We start from the raw sequence: 24,573 nt of genomic DNA, 5'->3' as shown, positions 1-24,573 counted from the left end.
CGTCTGATAATACTGGGTTGCCTTTTTTTTAATCCACACATTACAGCTGTCTCCCCATTAGTACTAATTCAGTGAATAGTTTCTCAACTGACTGCCATCCATGAGAAGAGGACGCCAAAATCACCTCCGAATTTTCAGGTTGGTATGGCAGTCAGATTCGGCCACGAATGTCCATCAGGTGAATGGTCTACTCGTATACCTCGTCGGTGCTTTCACCTCATAGACTTTTGGGGCTCTATCTGACTGTCATACCGACCTGAACATTTGGAGGTGATATTAGCGTCCTCTTCTCTAATTGAAGGGATTAAAAAACTCAATTTTCAAAGGACCATAACTCCTACAATAGTGAATGTATTTCATTGAATTTTATTCCTGAAGTAGAGCTCATGGATAGCTACAAAAAAGTATTAGACAACATTTCCGTACAGCGTCACACAAATCTAGTAAAAATCAAAAACGAATTTTTAAGAAAAATCGACAGGAGGTAAGTGCCTAAATTTTTTGACGAAAAAAAACCTAAATCGTTCTGAAAAAATTATTTTTGGTTGCGGGGGTCAATTTCAATAATTTTTGGTGAATAGATTTACCTCCGAAATCCTACGCACTTTCGAGAAAAAAATTCTTTACCGTAAATATAATGTGTGTCCAAAAATGTTCTGTAATTTCAGTTTTTGTCTCACTTTCTCTTGTGTTCATTTGTGTGACCTGTTGGGAATGTTACGAGTGACACAAAAGTGGTAATTTGGGCTCTACTAGAACCCCAGAAAAATGGGCCGACAAAGTACATTGGATGTAAAGTCTACTCGTATACCTAGTCTATGGCGTAAGGTCTGTTCGTACACTTCGTCTGCGGTCGCGTATCGACCGAAGAAACCCGAATGGTATCGTGTCGACCAATGGCGTACGAGGTTCGGGCACGTAGTTGACGAGTAAGCCGCGACCAGCTGATTGTCGCTCGCGCTGCGTCCAAGTGTCAAGTTCGGCGAGCAGGTGGTGCTCGCGTGCCACCGTATTCGTAATGGCGTGCGACGGCTAGGAAAAGGGCAACAACGCGCACGAGTGCTCGGGTTTTCGTCTGTCGTGAAAACGTTAAGTGCGATAGTGAGTGCGTGACGTGACGGTATCGTGAAAATGACAACGTCGTCGACCATTCTGCCGTCGTATCAGCGGTTCGCGAATGGTGCGCCGGTGCCCTTGCTCTCGAGACGGTCGTTTCGTCCGCGTGAGAAGTACCTGATTCTGTTGGTGTTTTTGTCGTTCGGGGTCGTGTGTTTCGGAACATTCTTCTTTTTGCCGGATTTCCGTTCCGGCACCAGCGGCGTGGCAGTGAACAGTGTTTATCGTGTGTACAAGCACATGCAGAAAGCGGGACCGGAGTTACTTATACCGGCGCCACCTCGTTTGCAAGGGGGTCTGAAGGGCCCCCCCGAAGGGTCTGGATGGTATCCACACGCCGTTCCACCTGGACACGAGGGTGTCGATCATCAGGATGTGCATGTCATCGAGGACAAGCTGAAGCTTCAGGTCCGCGCGAGTGTTGTCGTCTCGACGTTGCGCTTCTTTCGACTTTCGATACTCGACTATCGAATTTCTAGCCGTTCGAATTCGTGGCGCCTGTCACCGTTCCAGTGACATTCGAGACTCATGTCACTCGCTTTCACATCGATTCGATGTCCGCTACGAAATGATCAGAAAGCGTCCGTTTTCTCATCGTCCGGTGCGCTGCGATTCTTCGGCTAATAACACGTTCTTGCGTCTCGTTTGTTTACATACGACCATTTAAACGTATCACGGACACACGTGTGCGCGCGTAACGGTTCTAAAAGTTCACACGGTCCCGTGATTCTTCGAAACTATTTTGTTTACCAGACTCTCCCGCGTGACTTTCCACTGGTGTTCGTCGTAACTACAACACTGTCATCGCTCGAACGCCAATGACACGAGCGGTAGACGTCTATAGAATATTCACCGGACGATGACGGTCCCGTTATGCTCGATTTCGTCGACTATCGATCGTTCGATGATCGTTTCTCGTATCGCAGCGTGGGCTTTCATTTTCGTAGGTTCGATCGTTTGCGTAAATTGCGCGGGACACGCAAAGAAACGAAACATTCCGCGTGACTAATTCCACGAAACGTCCTACCTACGTTCCTGGTTGCGTAGCGGAATATTTATAGTACGGTTCGAAAGTCTGAATTATTGCCTGTTCGATTGCGTTGTTTCGTGCGATTCCCCGATGTTGTATACGGGCACGTTATGACGTCGTGACTACGATTTAAACGCGGAGGGAATTGCGAAACGTAACTGTGTGAACTTCGTTGACCGGGATCGAATTAACTAATTTTTCATCGTACTGCAGCCAGTGCTACGCGAGAACGATTTTTATCAACGCTAATAGACTTTCCCTCTAGAATTTCGGAGCACAATTTCCGACGCATCGACGCGACCCTCGTCAAGGCACTTCACTCCCACCGACGTGTATATAGGGTGTCGCGAGAAGTTAGCATTCATTCAACATATGTACTTTCCCCGATCAATTCGTAGCATCGAAAAATCAGATACGTATTAACGGAATAACGATATGTAAATAATAAGGAATATTAATAATATTAGTAATATTAGATATTAATTCTTTCGATCAACGATGGTGTATTATTTTTGTAATGAAAATAATAATATTCAGTCATAAGTAATAGGAGATTTTTAAATATCATAGAACTTTTTTCATTAATATTAATTAATTCGATCAACAATGGTGTATTATTTTTGTAATGAAAATTATAGTATTCAGTCATAAGTAATAGGAGATTTTTAAATATCATAGAACTTTTTTCGTTAATTTTCATTTAGGATCTGATGGTAGTGACGAGTCGAATATTTGTCTTATGTTTTGGAGGTCATAAAAATCATTAATATGGTACAACGTGTACAATTTTTAATTTGATTTTCTTATATGTTAGGTTGTCGCAGATGAAATGGCTACAGTTTTATCAAAAACATTATTTATCAGTGGAAATCTGATTCAGCAGATTCGATACATATAATATATCTACAGGGTGTTCGGCCACCCCTGGGAAAAATTTTAATGAGAGATTCTAGAGGCCTAAATAAGACGAAAATCAAGAATACTAATTTGTTGATCGAGACTTCGTTAAAAAGTTATTAACGTTTAAAGTTCCGCCCGTACTGAATTTTTTTCTAGAAAGTAGGTAGGATTTCGGGGATAGCTCTATTCACCAAAAATGCTTGTAATTGACCCCTGAAACTAAATATAATTTTTTTAGTATGATTTGAAATTTTTTAATTTCGTCTAAAAATTTCAGTACCTTCTCGAATTTTTTTCTCGAAAGTGGGTAGGATTTCGAGGACATGTCTAATGATCAAAAATGATTGTAATTGACCCCCGCAACCGAAAATAATTTTTTCAGAACTATTTGAAATTTGTTGTTTCGCCGAAAAATATAGGCACCTACTCCTGTCGATTCTTCTTAAAAATTTGTTTTCCATTTTTAATAAATTTGATTGACGTTGTACGGTAAAGTTGTTTAATACTTTTTTGTAGATACCCATGAGCTCTACTTCAGAAAAAAGTTTCATTGAAATATATTTATTATTGTAGGAGTTATGGCTGTTTGAAGATTGCACAACTTTTATGGAGGTTTTCTCACTTTACGGTGTCAAGGAACAACTTTTTCGATATTGTTAGAATTTCTACATATTCTTCACTAAAATCCGCGTTGTTTGTATTTTGAAAAATTAAGATCCTCCAATCCGTTCAGAAGTTATGATGTTTTAAAGATACGCATGAAATATTGGAGAGACATTTCTGGCTTGAAATAATATTTTCGGAAAGGAATTTTTTACTCGAAAATGGCTAGGAATTCAGAGGTATATCTATTCACCAAAAATGATTGCAATTTACCTCTATAACTAAATATAATTTTTTTAGTATGATTTGGAATTTTTTAATTTCTTCTAAAAATTTCCATACCTACTCGAATTTTTTTCTCGAAAGTGGTTAGGATTTCGGGGGTATATCTATTCACCAAAAATGATTGCAATTTACCTCTATAACTAAATATAATTTTTTTAGTATGATTTGGAATTTTTTAATTTCTTCTAAAAATTTCCGTACCTACTCGAATTTTTTTTTCTCGAAAGTGGGTAGGATTTCAGGGATATGTATATTCACAAAAAATGATTATAATTGAGCCCCGCAACCGAAATTAATTTTTCGAGAACGATTTGAAATTTTTTAATTTAATTTTTTAATAACTTTTTAATTAAGCCTCAGTCAAGAAATTGATATTCTTGATTTTCGTCTTATTTTGACCTCTAGAATCTTCCATTAAAATTTTTCCCAGGGTTGGCTGAACATCCGGTGTATTTTATCGATCGTTTCTTTTAGATCACCAACGTGGTATACTTTGAAGCTTAATATATTATAATTACATGCGTTACAGACAAAATTTCGATCGATTCGCGCGATGTTCTTTCCTCAAAACCAGGTCGATCGAGGGATATAGTTTATATATTACACAATGCAAAAGAATACAAATATACATACATTAAAGCAGAAGAATACAGATTAATCGAATTAAATGTGGGCCAGTCGACAGCGTATTTGAAGGCACGTAACAGTCAGACGTTTTTACAAATCGTTTCAGTGGTTCAATTAGCTCGATTAGTTCGCCAGAAATTAAATCAAGGAGAATAATCAGTGGTACTTAAATGTGCAGTATTTATTGTATATTCAAAATTTGTATAATAAAGATTTACCTTGTATCTTAGGAAGTAAGTATCGTAATCAGTATATTTTGAAAAATCAGTCGAGTATTTTTATTCATTGGAAGTAACGTTTTTAAACATTCCTGAAGCAAATTATTTTTACGATTGAAAGTGTGATAATCGTTCACGTTGCGCATATGTTAATTCATAGTTCGTACAAGCATTTTATGGGACTCTCCAGACAACGAGGAACATTACGTAACGTCTGGTGTTCCGTTTGGCATTCCTTTCCACGTTTAAATTCTTTTACCTAACGATTCATATCTCTCTCAGATTCAGTGAACTTATTCATACTAGAGTCGACCCAAGAAGTAACGAATAACGAAATGTCCTAATGTGTACGATGAAAATTGCGACGGTGCCACGGCAGTATTGTTCATAGCAAACGTACCGAATGAACGAGCATAATACAAGGGTAGGCTGAAAAGTAATGCAGACATGCTTGTAAAACACGAACAAAAAGTAAGATCGGGCAAAAAGGTACATTAAAGTAAAATTCTTAAGCTTCAAAATCATATATTTATTTTTCAACATAGTCACCGTTAAGACATTTCTCCCAACGTGTAAATAGTTTTTTCATTTCGTCACTGAAAAATTCTTGCGACTTTTCTCGAATCCAGGATTCGATAGCTGCTTTCACCTCATAGTCTGAGGTGTAATGATTACCCTTAAAGTCTCTCTTTAGTAGAGGAAGAAAATAAAAATCGCAAGGCGCAAGATCGGGAGAGTAAGGAGGGTGTGGAATCGGTTCAAACTTCAGGCTTCGCAGAGACTCTTCAGACGTTCGCTGCGTGTTTCATTGTGGCTTTTCCAGGCTCGCAAGCACGAAATTTTATTATCCATCGATTTACAGTAGACCTATCAATAGCATCGTCACTATAAACAACCTTTAAACGACGATGATTCTCAGTAGGAGTCACTTTTTCAGCAGTTAAAAATTCGATAACAGCACGCTGGCATAGCATTGGAACACGTCTCCATACTTCCGCTGCTCAAAATACAGTGGATGAATGCAAGGCCTTCAAACTGCGTATGCGTATAGAGGGGAAACAATTAGAAGGTCATTTCGTTCGTGTTCTACAAGCATGTGTGCATTACTTTCCAGCCTACCCTCGTATATAAATTGAGGCGAGCGAGAATAAATAGTTCCATTAAAGCTATCTTTATACAAAGTCAATCTTATCAATCAAGATATCAAGTAGCGATTATACCATCGCGCCTCGCGTCTCGAGCAATCTTAAATATGATTAATTGTATCAGTAATAGAATGCAATAACATAAACTTACAAGGCGGCTTGTAATCGACATATTGACTAGGAATACAAATGGAATTATCTGCTTCGGTAAACAGCACTCGAGAGAACAGTTTCGAATAAAAATTTTGTCAGTGATAACTAATCAATTTAGTAAAAAAACAAATATTTTCAGAACTCGTAACGTAAGCACTGACTAATAGTTAAGATAGTACGTTGGAACTATACTATATACTATCGTATAAAAGTACAATCGTTTGATATATAATTGGTTAACACTTTGACGGCTTCTGTTACGTATACGTGACTTTGCAAGCTAGCAGACGTTGGCCACTGTCACATGTGCGTGATCTACTGTATCGGTCATTATTTCATCATACATTCAACTTATTACGTTTGTTGAGATTACATTCTTTATAATAATATTCCTAGCATCTTCGTGTATCTCACTTTGGTCTACAATATCAGTGGTGACGGACAACGATCGTCGCGTGATACGTGCGGCCATTAAAGTGTTGATTAGAATAAGTAACGTACCGATTACTTGCGTGTACAGGTTAGAGGAATTGAAGTTATTGCGAGTAAGACATCGTTGCAAACTAATTTGTTACGAAAATCATGTATCAAATTAATTCCATCTATATTGGATGTCGCAATGTTTGATGGGAACTGTTCGTAAGCGCGACTGTACCGTGCAAAATACGAAACGATCGAACTTGCAAACTTGGACGAACTTTGGAAAAAGAAATCTACGCCGCGTCAAGCGCAGAACCGGTGACTTAATTGGGCGCGAAAGCGTTTAATCGCAAAACGAGATTAAAGGCGTCGCGAGGTCGACGTTTCTCTTTTCTTTCGTGTAAACCGCGGCGGCTAGGTGGTCGACACGACGGTATCGCGGCTTTCTTCAACCATAAGCGAAAGAAGCGCATTTCCGTCGAGCCGAGATTGCATTTGGACGGCGGTATTCAGATAAATATACTTGGTTCCGGGCGAACCGAGGAAATTTGATTTTCACAGACCGAGATCTCGATGGACCGCCCGGGCGTGTCGCGAATTTAGTATTAAAACGCGCGTAATAGCGGCCCTGAACGGAAATTGGGTAGAAAATGGGTATCTGACGATGGGATGAAACGATGCCGTTGAAATTATTGTATTGTAAGCGTTGGAAGGAATGTTTCGAAATGAATGGAATCGTTTGTTGAATAAATGGGAACGTTCATGCACCGAAGAGATTGTGTCGCAAATTACTGACCTCTCCAGCTCAAGCATCCTAAAACCTTGAACGATCGTTCAGATTCATCGATTCGAAACAATTTTATCATTTCGTCTAGCAATGCGATTGCCACATGTTTCCAGGTCGAACATTCTCGTTGTTTTGCAATATAATACAGCAGCACCTGCAATCAGATACCCATTTTGTCTCGTTTCCAGTATCGTTGTAGAAATATCAAACGTTGTTTACGAACTTTAGCCATTCGCGATCGAATGAACATCTCATAATTTTTTACACGCAAACAATTATTTCGAATACATATATTAGAGTACCTGATCGTATTATTTTATACAATATTTAATTCGATATCTAGTTATTTTTCTTCAAGAAAAATTAGTCGTTTCGTTTTCAAGTTTGACTAGAGCAAGTCTACAACGTGTATTAATAAGACTAAAATGTTATATAACAAAAAATCCATAAATGTTTTTTAAAGAAGTGATGTCAAAAATATGAACTGTGAAACTCGGTTGAGATTCAGGACATTAAGATAAGAAAAGAAATTGATAATAAAATAAAATCAATCTTTTGCAAGCATTCGATATCGTGAGATTCTTTGCACTTTACTGAGCATAAACTTGAACAACAGTTCAAAATTTTATGACAACAAAAAGTTATCATCGAAGAAAGAATACTTCAGCATTCAAGATAAATGATAGAAACTAAATTCTGATAAAGAAATGTTTAAGTTATCCACATAATTCTACGCTAAAAATATTTCTTCGTGCCTCAACTAGCAGTTGCTCTCTTTAAACAAAATTTTAGTAAATTTGTTTGTTTAGTAAATAAAAAAACATCACATTTCATATTTTTCTCATAACTTCTTAACAAAGCATTTATAGATTTTTTGTTATATAACATTTTAGTCTTATTACTGCTGAAGTGTGTACGGAAAAATGCGGTACACCCTGTATAATTCTATTTGCAGTAATATTAATTTTCTCGTCAAGTTACATAGGGTTTGATCGTGTTCTCGAAATAATTGCTCGTAAATGATAAATCGGGACTTCGCGACGAAGTAATTAAATTGGCCCGTAATTGTTTGAAAATGATCGTCGTCCAAGAATCTCGAACCGCGATACGACCTGAGCCCTCGGTTTTTAGGCGAAGATCGACGAGGCGTACCAGCTACAGAAGACTCTGGAAAAACCGGAAGTGATTGGTGATTCGCGTGTGCGTGCGAGTAGTTCCTCGTCTTTGGCCGTTCACCGGAAGGATGACGTCCTGGAGACGGTGCCACCCGCGCCGGCGGACAAGCTTCCTTTGACCGTCGGCGGAGAGGACAAGGACCCCGTCGCCAGGGAGCGGAGGGACAAGGTGAAAGAGGTGAGTCTTCCTTTGCATTGTTTAAGTTTACAGGAGGATACGATTACATCGTCGACGGCGAAGGCACATTACGACCGGATAAACTCACCTCGAGTGATATTGAAAATATCTTCTTTGCTCGACGAAGGGAAATAGTCGTACAAAAGTTGGTGAAATAATTGACGAAATTACATTTGTATATTCACAAGACTTTATATAGAAAGTAAGACACAAAACTGTACAGAGAAGTCGACAATGTGCACAGCACTTTTATAAAGCCTAAATGGCATCAATACAACGTCTATTGTTTGATATCGAATTTCCATATTCCAACGAAAAGTTTAAGTTATTTTTCACTTAGGTTATTTTTTTATTTTTTCCAAGCTTCATTGACGAACCGTCCTCGTCAACCTAGAGTTTGCCAGCGGAGATAGGCGAAACGCGGTTTTGGTTTCCGTTTGCCAACTAAATTTCAACAGTTTCCGATTCCACGGCGACTCTGTTTCGTTGTTGTACCGGTTGCATTTGCGTATAAATGAGAATACAGTATGCACATTCATGGATATTCCGATTAATGGGGATTCGAGGAGTCGGGGGAACACCGCGCGTTGGTAAATCAGCGCGAAACGAACGATGGGCTTCGATGTGATTTCGATTTGCACCTAATAAAAATGAAATTGTCGGCAAATCGCGAAACAAAATTAGCGCGAAACCGGGCGCGCGAGGACGCATTGAATAAGCAGTAAAATGTTGCCGTTGAAACGTACTTTTATTACGCTTCCACGGACGAATAATAAATTCCACGCTGAAAAGCAGGAAATGAAATTAAAAATTGTCGACAACGCGATATTTACTGTTTACAGTATCGATTAATGAATCAGTCGTTTTTCTAACAAACAATGACGTCGTATTTTGCTAGCGTTATAAAATAAACTCAAAAATATTATGTCATTCAGGTTTGCGTTGTTGCGCACGTTTTCGTGAATATATATTTTCCAAAGTTTTCCTCTGTCGACGGATACAATTTAAATTTCCGTTTTGTCGGTCGAATGTCCAATAATACTTGATACTTTATTCGCCGGAATCGAATCCACTTTAGTCATAATATTTTTGACAATGATTTCGCCTCGCGATATTCCTGTTCACCGACCGGTTGTTCCTCGAATTTCCATGCGTGTACGCTCATTTTCGTAGCTTATGAATGGCCTGCTGCGCCATTATCTATTTATATGCCCATTAAATGTTTTAAACCTTCCCTCGAGTTTTTCGTTGTTTTTTAACATTCCGACAACATAGCGTGTCATCGATCCGTGCATTGGGATCAGCCTCGTAGCGATACTTTTTTCCGAACCGCATATTCGAACGTTTGTATTCACTTCCCGAAATTGATGGCACGTTTCCAATTCGTCCAATTCATTATAATCCAATAGAGAGAAAAAAGCAAGTGTTTTTTTTCTGTGCTTTAAAATATACTGACTATCGCTCGAATAAATCGTAAAATAAAAAAGAAAAACGGAAGAAACTTTTTCGTGCAATTTAAGTAGCACGTATATCAAAATAATAATCTTTTAGAACGATTACGAGAGACGTAAATTCGTTTCTGACTTCAAAACGTTACGTGTTATTAATAAAATTCGAAAAATTGGTTAAAATCCTTTGGGTATATTTTCTTCATAATTGCGTATTACGCGTCTATCTAAAAATGCCTAATTGCAAGATTTAGCTGCAACTTTGCGCGCGTATAGTGAAATATGACGTATTTAAAGCTGGAGTGTCGTTAAAAAAATTTTTTCCACAATAAATTGCATCCGCATCGTACGTACACTTTCACTCCATCCGTCGTAAAGAGAAAACATATATTTTTTGGCATTTAACGATGCGATTCGTCCGCGTGATTTCGCTCTAATCGGCATCTTTACGCTCGCCATTAAATTTAATAGGCTCTATAATCGCTAATGCGAATCCACGGTCGCATTTAGCTTTGTTCCTTCTATCTCTGATTACGGTCGCTTGTTCATCGCTGGCCAGATTGTTGTGCACACGGTAACATGCAGTCGCCTCTGTGCAAGTGCATCTGTAATCATTCTAGAATTCCCGTGGCAGTGCTTTCATAATTGACAGCATGTTTGACGATCAACGTGCAGTAGAAATTCTCTGTCGCCGGAAAAACCGTTTAAACGATTTTCCAATACTGTCTTTCGAGACCAGTGTTGTTTCGTTAGAACGTTTCGCAGCTTTCTTGGAACTTTCGTTTCAACGCAAGAGAGTGAGAAAATTTCTCAACGAAACGTAACCTTTTCCCGTCGCTTCAAAGACATTGGCCTGTTTTCATTTTATCAACGAGAAAATTAAACTTTTTACGCGTTGAAGTTTTCACAAGGACCTCGTGTCTCTTAGTGGTACACCAGTGACCGTTTAAGGGGATTAAAATTTTAACGGAGCCAAAAAATCGAAACTTTACGCGAGTTTCACTGGGAACTTCAGTAATGGCTTTCTTAACATCTTTTCTTTAAAGAAAGTTTCGTAGAAAAAATAAGAATACAGTATTTGTGAACTATGGAGGCACATTATCGGTGCACATGATCTTTATATGAGGCGCTAAGCATTATTATAATAGGCCTTTATATTTTTTTATGGATACTGCTTTATGCTATTGGATATTTGAACTCATTGGAAAACAAAGAGAATTGGATCATTCGTGTAATAGGAGTTCATTGATTCTCCTCACTATTTATTTATTTATCGTTAAAGTAATCGGAATTCATGTTTAAATAAGTGAATGCAACAAATTATATTTCGCATTAGTAGAAAAAGTATGTTTCATAACAGTAGAAAGTCGAAAGTTTTCTCTTGAATCAAGAGACAGAGAGGCCATGATTTCTGTAAAACGATCAAATAGTAACATTATTGGAGACACTGATTATAGTGGACAAGTTAATTATAGATTGAGTAAATAATATAGGAATTGACGGTCGAGTGTAACCAACATTTTATTATTGATTTCTCCATCGAGTTTAAGCTTTCTGCGTATCCAAGATTCTCCACAGAATTTGTAGGCTCCCACTAAGTTCGTGGAGCCGAGTTATTTAGTAAATAGATAAGTCCAATAACTATTTACAAACACCTTAAATTTATTAACAAATATATATACTCGTGTTAACAATTATACATATATAAATGCTTCGTAAACTTCTTGACATTTAATCCGTACAAATTTGTTCTATTACAGTCTTGTATACTATGTATCTGTAACTGTTCTCTGTTCTATTGTAACTAGTCAAGTGTTCTGACTGTCACTTGTAATATTCTGTTTTGTAACTTGTAATTGTTCTTGTGTAACCTTTCAATGTTCTGTTCTAACTTGTAACTTAAGCTTGTGTAACTGTGTTCTGATTCTAACTTGGTTCTGTTCTGGGTGTCACTTGTAAAGGTTCTGACGGTAACTGAGTTTTGTTCTCGATTATACATATACTGATTTCAAAAATAGGAGGAGATTCTACACTCCCGACACTCGTAATCCCACCCACTGAGGGTTGTACGGTGGTGGGCATTCGCAGTCCCAAGGGACAGGTAAATGGGCCCAAAGTACGCTGAAACTAATTAAGTATGGCTTAATGGTTTTAGGATATATCAATTCCTTTTGTAAAATAAGATACATTGCCAGATGACCAAATCAAGTAGTATTGAACTAAATGATGTGTCCTATAATATAAATTGTTGGAATTCCCAACAGAATTTGTCGAAGGTAATACAAAATTCTTAAAGAAACTGTAAATTACAATGAAACTTAAGGATTGTCATGATCGTTTATTTGTTATTAAAGGCATACAGAAAAATGTGAGGTCAAACTCGCCAAAATAGCCACTTGCCGCAGGTAGTGGACCTTTCGGTGGTCCGGGAAATCTTTTCGTCAAACACTGTCCACTCAAACGCCTCAGATTCTTTTTTTGCCGCTCTGGAACGAGAAAATTCGTGTTCGCTCGACAAAAGATCTCTTGAAAGGCCGTGAAAGCCTCCTCAGGACTTCCGTTTGCGAAACTAACAAAGCCCTGGACCTCGCGATAATTACCGAGTCTCAGAATCATATTTCTGGGAATCAAACTAACCTCTCGTCTCTCGATTTGATTTTAGATGTTAATTTTATATTAGGTTTTTATTTTGGACGACTAACAGATTATAGATTACTTCGACAACGGCTCACACTTTTCTTCTAGAACATTCCTCACAGCGCGGTCCATATTTATATATATACATACATACATACATACATGGTAGATACACTCAGGGTAGTACATTTGTCTCATCAATAGATGTCACGCGTCTGTTTATTTCGTACATATTAACGTACATCGCGTGCTACCTTATCGATTTTCAGTTATTCTTAACATTAGATACCATTATTCTGAATAATAACTTTTCTCTCGAGTCATTTTTGTTTTTGAAATTTGCTATCATTCTTTTCAACAGGACTAGTCACTTTCAATTAGACTAGAATTCTATATCTTCTCTGATCCTATCACCTATCTGATTTTTAATACGCTACTAAGAGGTTTTTAAACTCGGAATAACTAGCTTTTTTATCCTCGTCCTAATCCCAAAGGCACGTTCTCCGGAGAACTTTAGACTTTAGTCGACAGAAAGAAGTTTTCTCTCGAGTCATTTTTATCAGTGGACAGGACCCAAAGGCCCCGAGATCAGTCTCGTTTCTTTATAGCTAGTTCGATTATAGAGGAAGATGATCGATGCGCTCGAAACGGGTTCCTCGTTTCTCCCCGCATCTCGTTGTGAGCCAAACGCGAACCTGATTTAGAACGTCTGGGAATAGAGAGGGATCCCGATCCGGGGACTTCCGCAGACAGGTGCGCTTTGCCACCCCACTACGGCTAAAGCATGTTTTCCTTCAATCAGACCACCAGGAGGACGGAACTGCCCGTTGGGACAACCTGCACGTTCACTTGCTTTTACAAACGAGCAACGATAAACGGTGTAAGAAGAAACGTGGTAGAGAGCGGGGAAGAACTCTCGAGGCCCATTATTTGATCCAATAATTCACCAATTTATCAATCAAATAATTAACCTTTTTAGCTTTTAATAATTCTACGCATTTTTATATTGGGTGATTCTTGCGAAGAGTGGTTTGTAATTTATAGTACGAACGGGACAAGTCGAGAAGTTGGGAGTAAAAGGAACAATAAAACAATTTATTTATATAACGAACGATACAAACACTACAATTAAAAACACGCTAATATACACGAGTTGGCTTCTCTTTTGGATCTTTTTTACTCTCACTTGATTACGTTTTCTCTGTCACATACTTCAGCTCTACCTCGTTTCTTAACCAGTTAACTGTGTCGCTCCATGTTGAAAGTGCGAATTTCTGTCTGTCACGAAAATCGATCGATGACGAGTATAGTCGTCAAGCACAGAGTAAGTGTTGCTGTTAAAATATTACATCAAAAAGATAGGTTTATTTTATAAAACTCGTCATGAGAAAAAATCCTGGCACTTCTCCATGACGAGTATACTCGTCAAACAGTTAACTGGTTAATTTGTACTGAACGTTACATACATCTCACTGCCTAAACCATAACATACATATTACCTAGACACACTTTGCCACGTTTACTTCCAAACATGAACACGAGGCCACGACACACATTGTTTTCCCATCCGTTCATATCACTCTCATCCTTCCATACAAATAACGTTCACTTTCATATCTTCTCAACACATAGAATCTATGATAACCATATTACCACAGAAGTCTCTATGTAACTTTCTGGAAAATCGAATTGTAGGCTCCCACAAGATTCGTGGAGCCGAGTTAGTTAGTAATAGATAAGTCCAATACCTAATTACAAATACTTAAAATTTATTAACAAATATATATACCGGTGTTAACAATTAACGTTTCAATGTTCTTGTGTAACTGTAACTGTTCTGATACTCTTAAGTGTTCTGTTCGTAACTTGGTTCTGTTTTGGCTGTCACTTGTAAAAGTTCTGTGATTATATACTTATTCTAAAAATAGGCGGAGATTCTAGTATTAAACTTTGCCCATCCCTTGTGGGTCAATCCTCCCGACACTCGAAATCCCACCTACTGAGGGTTGTACTGGGGTGGGCGTCCGCGGTCCCAAGAGGCAAGTAAATGGGTCCAATGTACGGTGAATATAAGTAAGTGTGGCTTAATGGCTTTAGGATATATCAATTCCTTTTGTAAAATGAGGTACATTGCCAGATGACCAAATTAAGTAATATTGAACTAAATGACGTGTCCTATAATATAAGTTGTTGTTCGATCGTCTAAGGACCAAGCGCAGAATAGCTCGAGAAACAGGGACAAAGATAACAGAAAATTTGCAGCGACGAACGATCCATTCAGTAAGAGCCGATTCGTTTGTCGACCATTGTGGAAAGCTGCAACTCCCAACTGCAACTGCAGCTGCAGTTGCGGAAACCGTGGCAGTTTCCATTCCGACATCCCGTTGCAACAGCAGCGGAATCCTCCGTAGAGGAATATCCGGTTTTCGGGAACAGATGAGTCGGCGCTCGGTTTCATGTAAACTGCGGGATCGGATCCATCGGGGGCGTCGATTCCGATTCCCATTTCGCCGGTCCGTTTCCGCCAGCCGGAATTAAATGGGCCTCGTGAAAACTTTATGACGCTAATCATGCGCGTATTCTAATCGCGAGGTCCCAATTGAAACGGACGTTTCGTTGCGTTTTAACACGGGATCGCCAGTGATCGATGAACCGCTGCCGAGGGGGACGTTATTGGTCCGTGTAATTGAAAATGGGGATTGAAGGATCGGATCGCGTTGAAATCGAAAACGAACGGTACAGGAAATCGGAATATCGAGACTTTTTACCGTAACGAATTCGATCGTTGTTCGTTTTTCTAAACAACCCATGTTAATGGCGATATATTTTCATTTTTTATATATTATTGCAGTGGCTCTTATCGATCCAAGAATTTAAAACTCTGTTTGCACGATAAATTCGCGTCTATTTTTCCCAGTTGGCTTGCCGATTCGCGTTAATGTTTTTATTGCGAGCAAAGGGTATCGATAGCTCACGCACGCCTGCGTAAATATGAATTCCCCTGTTCGATCGAACGAATCAATTTGCCTTTTCACCTTGCCCGGGGGCGTATTTGTTTACGGTCAAAAATAAAATCATAAAAAGCGCGGCTTGTATCGCGAGGCTCGTTCAATCGTTTTGTCGCGTTGATCTTTTTAAATCGATTTAATACGGCTTTCCCCGTGCGCAGTTTCGATTCGCGTGCAGTACGGAGCTTATTTTCTCGTATGCCTCGCGGTCGACATTGAAATCCTTCCGTTAATGTAGCGTTACCAATTCGTGACATGGCGCGTGGCTTTTTACAGGAGTATTTTTCAAAATTAAACGGTCTAACTTTTGGCTACCAGGTGATTCCATGTGGTCGAGCGTGAATTAAAAAAGCAATCTCATTGCTGGATTTTCTTTTTTCTTTGGTCCATAGAATCGACTCCTAAAAAATTAACTATACTTTGTATACAGAAGTATTTTAAAATGCTTCGTGTTTCGATTATAATGCTTTTCATCGAACGTTACTGCGATCGAATGAAAGACTGATGAGTTAGGTACCGTAACGCATGGGCCTAACTGTCGCCAAAGGGGTGTCAATATGCGTGTAATAGCGGAGGGAAATTGCCGTATGTACTATGCAACGAATGAAATATTCCGAAATAGGTTGGCCGTTGTAACGCGACGCTTGTCGTGCATGCAACCGGTGAACGGCTCCTCGGTTCTCGCTTGAAATTAGATTGCACTCACGTTACTCGCGGCAAAAGTTCACGGCACCGTGCGGTTTAACGGTTCCGCCGTGTTCCCGGCTAGGTCAGGCATACGTGCTGCATGCTCGCGTCGATGTTGGAATCGAGTTTGCGTGCCACGCATCGCGAGTATCCTCTTGCCCGCGTGTTTCGAGTTATTCAGCCTCGATTTGAATCTGGCTCAGCCGACTGGCACGCGACTCTTCGATACGCTAAATTCAATCGCGATTTTGAACCGAGAAATTTCAACTACACTCGAGGATCATTTCTTTATTTTTTTCATTATTTTTTAATGCGTTGAGTACTGAACAAATTCGTTCTATACTGGAGTTTCGATTATCCGGTACCCGGTTATCTGGAATGTTAGAATAACCGGTATATTTTTAGCTCGATTGTTTTTCGGTAAATGATACGGATTATATTTCACACAAAGAAGTCGACGACGATACTAAACAGTTGACAAATAAAGCGTAGGAATTTTATATATTTTATTTTGTATTACTACATTATCCATGGTTGTACTTATTAAAAATCTGCATTTGCAGAAGTTTTTCGGCGAAATTAAAAAATTTCAAATCATTGTGGAAAAATTATTTTTGGCTGCAGGGGTTAATTACAATCATCTTTGGGGAACAGACATACCCCCGATATCTTACACACTTTTGAGAAAAAAATTCCTAATCGAAAATATAATGTGTATGAAAATATAATGGCCAGGAATGTTTCTGTAATTTCATTTTCTGTCTCACTTCCTTCTGTGTTTATTTCTATAACTTGTTGGTAATGTTGCCAGTGGGACTCGAAAATGGTAATGTGGCTGTAGAGGCTCAGAAAAATGGGCTGAAAATATACATTGCATGTAAGGTCTACTCATATATCTCGTCTGTGATTATATTCCTCGTTTTCATCACTTTATATGTAGGGATAATCAAATTATCCGGTATATTTGATTTTCCAGCTTTGCCCCAGTCCCAAGTATATCGGATAATTTTACTTTATTCTGGGCTCGAGGGTTATCAGACACTCCTTGAAAGAAACATGAAAAAGAATAACTTAATTCAAGAACGATAGATTTTTCATAAAATTTCAAATCACAAAAGACCGTGTGTAGATAAAATTGAGTTCGTCAAATCTAGAGGAATCAGCTTGAAGAATAGCCTGGTTCCAAAACGTCTAACCAATGCGACTATAGTCTATTTTGGGACAGATGCATTTCTCCTGTTGCCTAAGGCCATCATATTCTATCTCCTCTTTTATGGCATTGCGACTGGCTACGACGTTCCACAGTGACAAGGACAAACACGTTTACACTAATAGGAATGTAGTTCAACCTTCGTCGGTTTTCTCATTGCCAATGAAATCTATCATCATCGACAGTCGTTAACAATATTTTTCTTCCTTGCAAGGTTAGTCGCTTTAAAGTGAAACTTCTCCGTTGCATTTCTGTCAACAATTCACAAACCCTTTTGGAAAAAAATTCATATACTTCCACATTCAGTCACATTGTTGACATCTGTTACATAATAAAATTTTTGCCAAAATATAAAATCAGATGGTGAGAATTGCAATAATCTTCGATCGTCCCTCGTCACGTGTATGGCAATCGTTTCGGAGGATTTCGGGCAGCGCTAATGGCGCTCTTTAGGCAGCCATGGTTCGCGAATAGAAAACGTTTCTGTTTAATTCGAAGAAAGCAGCGAGATACCCGCGTGACAGAACGTATTTTCGATGATTACGCAATAACCGATTCAGTGTTTGGGCGCGAATCGGCCCCCCCCCCATTTTCCACAATTATTACCATCCCGTGCCTTAACTACGCCCTTTTGCCACTTCATACTTCGTGTGCGCGAGCTCCTATAATGAAGGGCAGTCACGGCATCGTGGCGTTACGGGTCGAGCACTCGTTTCAACTTTCGCTTTGAAAACTCCGTTTGGGGTGCTCGCTTTTCGCCGGAAGCACGCTGCTTCGAAACGCGTCGAAATCACGCCACCTGTTTGCCAAAATAACGGCCCCGCGTAGAAAACGCCCTTGCACGCGAGAAATTGAAGCCTCGGCGAAAATGCTCGATGATATTTATTTAGGATCGACGAGGACTTTGGACTTTGAGTTTGAACAAGGGATTGTAATCGTTGCTTGAATCCCGCGCGAAAGTTTGGGTAATCAACGCGAGGGTTGGTATAACCCGTGGTAACCGACATTTCTAAACTGTGGAAAGAGATACGGGTTAGTAATTTAGATTGCAGATGCGATTGCAAATCCACGCGCTTGGTAGAATAAAATTACAGCGACGAGATACAACTTTCGTTTCATCTTCAAACGATTTCAATTAAAAACGGGGTTCAAGATTCGTCAAACAGAGGGGGGGAGTCCTAACAAACGTGGGTCGAAATATCAATATTTTCAGATCTTTTTTAAAACAAAGAACTCTGTTCCTCTTCCGTGGAAAAATAAATTACTAAATTGCATATCTTTAGAATATTTTTACACGAAGTGTCACCCCCGTTCCAGTTACCGGGACACCCCAGCGCGTCGAACGTAAATTTATTGCTGCACACGCAGAAGTGCCTCGCGTTATTTATGGCTCGACCTAATTCAACGTCTACGTTTCATCCATTTTCTTTTTTTATGGGGGTTAAATTGGTCCAATACGGCCAGACACGTAATAGGTATTTTGCTCTAGCGGTCGGGGGGGCTGATCAAGATTTTTTTCGATCGTGAAAGCATCGCTTAACGAGCGCGCGGCAAATTTCCGCCGAAGCCCGCGTAAACCTCGGTTTTACCCGGTGGCCAATTTTTATTGGATCAGCGACGAGATGAATCTCGTTTGCCGGCGCGTATCCGTAAAAATTTATCGCCGGCGATATCACGTCGATGTAAGAACGGCCATGAAGGCGATTTTAATGCTTCCTATGGCGGTTTTCAGCCCGAGCTACAATGTGGCGGTGGTAAAACACACGTAAACACGCGCGTACCCCGATATCGACTCGCCTTCCGACTACCGGCGTATCGCTTCTACGTGTGCGGAACACGGAATGGAGACGTTTTATTGGACGTTATCCCGGGTCGTTTGTAATCATTTCGCGGGATCGGTGCCGCGCCGCGTGGACTTGAAAAATGAAAGACTCGACGGGACGGATCGGGACGAGGAGGAAACGGGGAGGAACCGGGGGGGGGGGGGGATAAAATGCATCTGCACTCTATTCAGATTTTCCTCGTCGGAGTAAATCGCCCAACTCCGCCGTTGGTCTTGTTTGTAGAAATCGAGAATCTGTCTGATCCTTTTCATCGTAACGTAGGGGTTCGAAGAAATTATTAGGGAGAAGGTAGAACTTCCCGAGTGATTTTTATTTTTTTCCAAGGGTCTATGAAACATAAGATACAAGTATTTTTTATTAACATCTTGGAGAATATTCGTTGCTCGAAAATTCCTCGGCAATTGTTTGTTTATTTACCGAGTTTTAAAGTATCATCAAGGCGTACCCAAGGATTCTTAACGTTAACGAAGACGCATCAAGTCTGCTTTTATTCTAATATTCGAAAGCCTCGCGGATCACGGCGCATAAATATTCGGAATAATAATTGTACACCTACTAGGAGCAGCATTTATTACCGTTTCTCCTTTGTCCCGAAGCGACATCCATTTATTTAAGGATTTCAAAGCCTTTTGTTTGCGCGGCATCATTTTTTTGGGATTAAATGTTTTTGTATAGGGCGTGGGTCTCGAAACTGGGACGGGCTATAATTCTTCTCTAAACGGGGATAAAAGAAATTGCCAGAGGACGTTGAATAGCTTCTCCGTAGTGCGATAAGTGGAGTATGTAGTTTCAGTTATGTCTAAGTTTACTGTATTTTAACGAAACGCGATCGTTTTCTGGGCGGACATCAAACGCGCTGAAATCGCGATCGAAGCCATCGACTATCAATATTTTCTAGCCTTCGGCCAGTCGGTACGGCGCGACAGTTACGCAAGTTTCGCTCTTTCGTTTATATCGGCGTTCCCCCCATAAAGTTAGACAGCGACGATAAATCCGCAAACAAAAGTGGATTATGACCGTTCCGGCGTGGCTTTCGTTCGCACCTTTTATCGCAGTACGAATGCGCCCATACACGAGATACCTGGCGTTCGAAGTGCATCGCAGGAATTTGAATATCGAGCGTTCGCTGGGCGAGTTATTACGTCCACCGGTTCCCCTGTCTCGTTCCTTTTGAACGCCACCGCGAGCGGATGCCAGCTCGTAGGCGTGTTTCCAACCACCACCCCCCACCCCCTAACCCAGCCTCCATCCCCCTTTGTTTTTCGCTTTTTAATATTCCGCTTTCGTTCGATCGCTACCTTTTTGTCCCGCGCTGTCGGCGACGGACAAACAATCGGCAGGAAGTAAACAGGCGACAGGCCGAAAGAACGAAAAATTTCGCGTCGCTCTACCGGAATTTCCTATTAACCAGGCGTGTCCGCGTTTCAATAACACCGGACCCCGACGATTATCTGTCGTCTCTGTGTACATAATGAAGATCCAAACTGGGGAAACTTTTACCTCCTGAAAATCCAAACACACAGTTTACGGCGTCTTCATCGTCCTCGGACGTTTCAATTTCGGAAGAAACAGTTCGGTGATTTCTTTTGATTTTTCAGTTTCAATTCGAGTTTTTCGCGTTTGAATATTCATGCTAGGATTTAGGGGACGGTGGTTGAATGTTTTTGAACGATAGAGTAATTCAATAACGGTGTTTGCGAGGAGGTACCCATTTCGAGCGAATAGCAGATCGTAAACTATAATTCACACGTCGGACAAACCGCGATGCGTTTTCATTATTGTCACGTTCGCACGAAATGTCAGTAATGATCGATATTAAATAGCGGGAGAGTCGCAGGAACAAAGGCAGGGCGAGGCAGGGGTGAGGCATGTGGTTGTTAAATGCAAATATCGTATACACTTCGCGCGTTATTGTTCTCGCATTTCCAACATTTTTGTACAGGCTTCGTCATGGTCGTCGAACGTATCGCCATAATAGCGGGATAATTAAACATTGTAATTACGCGAGGAACTGTTCGTGAACCCGGGGACCTGTAATTTCCAATCGAACTTTGATATTTTACTAATAACTTTCTAATAATCTCTTCGACTCGATAAAGTAGAACTATCGTTCTCCTGTTTTCTACTGGCTATCGTTGAGAGATCTTGAAGCCGCGCATATACTACGATACAATTCGCATCGGTCACACGAGATCGACCAAGCTCCGACCAACGATAACAGGCAACAAAAGTTAAATCCGTTTCTTCAGATTTTCTTCCATCCCCCCATGACAGATCGAAGCATTAACTCCGGTAAGGAGGAAAAGATACTGATTCCACAGCAAACAGTACTTGATCCCTCTCCATCGTACGTTCGCCACGATTCCACTTACCGCGGCACCGTAGCAATTTCTACGAGGCGGTAATCTTCGACGTAACGTTCTTAACCGCAAATCTGCCAGAGATAAATATCATCCTCCAGCGTCAGGCTTCCGTGAAAAATGGGGGCTTTCTCTACATAACAATATTCAGCCGCTGAATACCTAGCGCGGCAAAGAAGATTCTACGCTAACTGGCCTCTCGCGGGAAACCAAAAAAATGCAGAATTCCTCGGCTGGACGTCGCGTTAAGCAGGCATACACGAAGACGACCGATGAGCTTGCCTATTAGTAGGTGGCCACTGGTACCGGGGAGGTTTATTTGCGCGCTTCAACGCCGGAAAGGTTGCGAGTAATGAATGACGACACGAGCATACGGCAACGTGGAACCAGCGTCTCACCTTTTGCGAATTCCCCGTCCGCGTTCTATTCGAATACCTGTTTCGATCTTTACTCTTTGACTTACGTTTCGCGGCATTAATTATCCGCACGCCCCTGGTAAACACTTTCCTCTCGGAAGCCAGTTGGTCAGCGGCTAAAACATTCACAGAGAATCCAACGTTAAAAATCAGTCGAAGATTTCACCGGTTAACTCCTTGACGTACGATTTAATTTCAAATAATTTTTCAAACGGACGTTATTTAATTTTGTTTAAATTTGTTTGTAGAAGGAATGGTCTCGAAAAAAATAGGTCGTGAATGTAAAAATGTGTTGATTCTAACATATAGGCTGTTTGGCCACCCTTGGCAAAAATTTTAATGGGAGATTCTAGAGGTTAAAATAAGACGAAAATCAGGAATATCCATTTCTTGATTGAGGCTTCGTTAAAAAGTTATTACAAAATTTCAAATCATTCTGAAAGAATTATTTTTGATTGCGGGAGATGATTATAATTATTTTTGGTGAATACATATACCCCCGAAATCCTACGCAGTTTCGAGAAAAAAAAAGTAGATGCTGAAATTTTTCGATAAAATTAAAAAATTTCAAATTGCTCTGGAAAAATTATTTTTGGTTGCGAGGGTCAATTACAATCATTTTTGGTCCATAAACATGCCCTCGATATTCTAACCATTTTCGAGAAAAAAATTCGAGTATGTGCTGAAATTTTTCGACGAAATTAAAAAATTTCAAATCATGCTAAAAAAATTATATTTAATTACAGGGATCAATTACAAGCATTTTTGGTCAATAGACATATCCTCGAAATCCTAACCATTTTCGAGAAAAAAATTCTTTACCGAAAATCTAATGTGAGGCCAGAAATGCTACCCTGAAATTTCATACGAATCTTTAAAATGTCATAACTTCCGAACGGATTGGACGATTTTAATGTTTAAAAAAGCAAACTACGCGTATTTTGATGGAGAATATGTAGGAATTGCAAAAATATTCGAGAAGTTGATCCTTCACCCCCTAAAATGAGAAAAACTCCATAAAAATGGTCCAATTTTCAAACAGCCATAACTCCTACAATTGTGAATATATTTTAATGAAACTTTTTTCTGAAGTAGAGCTCATGGGTACCTACAAAAAAGTATTAGACAACTATTCTATAGGGCGTCAAACAAAATTACTAAAAATGAAAAACGAATTTTTACGAAAAATCGACAGGGGGTAGGTGCCTAAATTTTTCGGCGAAGAAAAAAAATTTCAAATCGTTCTAAAAAAATTATTTTAGTTACAGGGGTCAATTACAATCATTTTTGGTCATAACACATACCTCCGAAATCCTAACCACTCTCGAGAAAAAAATTCGAGTGGGTGTGAAATTTTTCGACAAAATTAAAAAATTTCAAATCATTTAAAAAAAATTATTTTTGGTTGCAGGGGTCAATTACAATCATTTTTGTTCAATAGACATACCTTCGAAATTCTACGCATTTTCGGGGGAAAAATTCAGTACGGGCGGAACTTTAAACATTAATAACTTTTTAACAAAGCCTTCATCAACAAATTGGTATTCTTGATTTTCGTTCTATTTTGGCCTCTAGAACCTCTCATTAAAATTTTCCCAGAGGTGGCCGAATACTCTGTATAAGACTTTATGAATAGCGAATAGCCTCATGATTGGGAAATTTGACATCAAGAACTTGTAACGAGTCAGACTCACCATCGAACGGTATGGGGTTAATTAATGTTTAGAAATATTTTGTGCCGATCGTTTGCACCGTGTATTTAAAGAAATTGAATACATTTCCCCTTCATTGATCCGCGACTGAAATTAATTTCAATAGTACGAACTGTGCGTCCAGATAGAATTTGTGCGATAATTGAACGAAGCTTGCAGAAAATTCGATGAGGTTTCGTACGGGCATTGTTCGCGAATAACGCGAGCTTTCTGTATTGCTACGATGCATTGGACGTCGAGTCTCTTTGTAGTAAGCATAAAGGTACTTTGGAAGGCTTTTCGTTGAAATTCGGTCGCACGTAGTTATTTAACTGCCGTACATTCTAGTCACTTTATAACGATCACCGGTGCCATTAAAATTATGCACAGATTAACTGTCGTTAAATCATATTACGAGGTAATTAGAGGTGACCGCGACGCAATCTGAATCCATCCCGCATGGACACCACGAAAATAGCTGCCCGAATCCGCAGAGTCCATTCAGCCCTGGATTATTATCCTGCTGTCAGCTATGAATATGTTGGAAACCGAAATCTCGACCGCACAATTATGCCGATGTCATTCATTTATTTCCCCGGTCGGCGCACTGACCAGCGCACCAAAACGGATTTCCG

At 39.7% G+C, this 24,573-nt stretch overlaps 1 protein-coding gene across 1 annotated transcript in view; it reads left to right on the top strand.

Moving 5' to 3' along the window:
- Positions 1 to 1,004: 1,004 nt before the first annotated feature.
- The window catches only part of LOC143345741 (mannosyl-oligosaccharide 1,2-alpha-mannosidase IA-like), an 831,836-nt gene continuing 808,267 nt past the window's right edge, over positions 1,005 to 24,573 (top strand). Inside the window, exons 1-2 of the mRNA XM_076773117.1 lie at positions 1,005 to 1,524; positions 8,416 to 8,637. Coding sequence (XP_076629232.1) covers positions 1,132 to 1,524; positions 8,416 to 8,637 — 615 coding nt within the window. The 5' untranslated portion in view covers positions 1,005 to 1,131. The remainder of the gene's footprint in view (positions 1,525 to 8,415; positions 8,638 to 24,573) is intronic.

This window comes from Colletes latitarsis, chromosome 9, assembly GCF_051014445.1.
Source record: "Colletes latitarsis isolate SP2378_abdomen chromosome 9, iyColLati1, whole genome shotgun sequence".
In the NCBI taxonomy this organism is placed as follows: Eukaryota; Metazoa; Arthropoda; class Insecta; order Hymenoptera; family Colletidae; genus Colletes; species Colletes latitarsis.
This window is presented reverse-complemented; position numbering and strand designations above follow the sequence as displayed.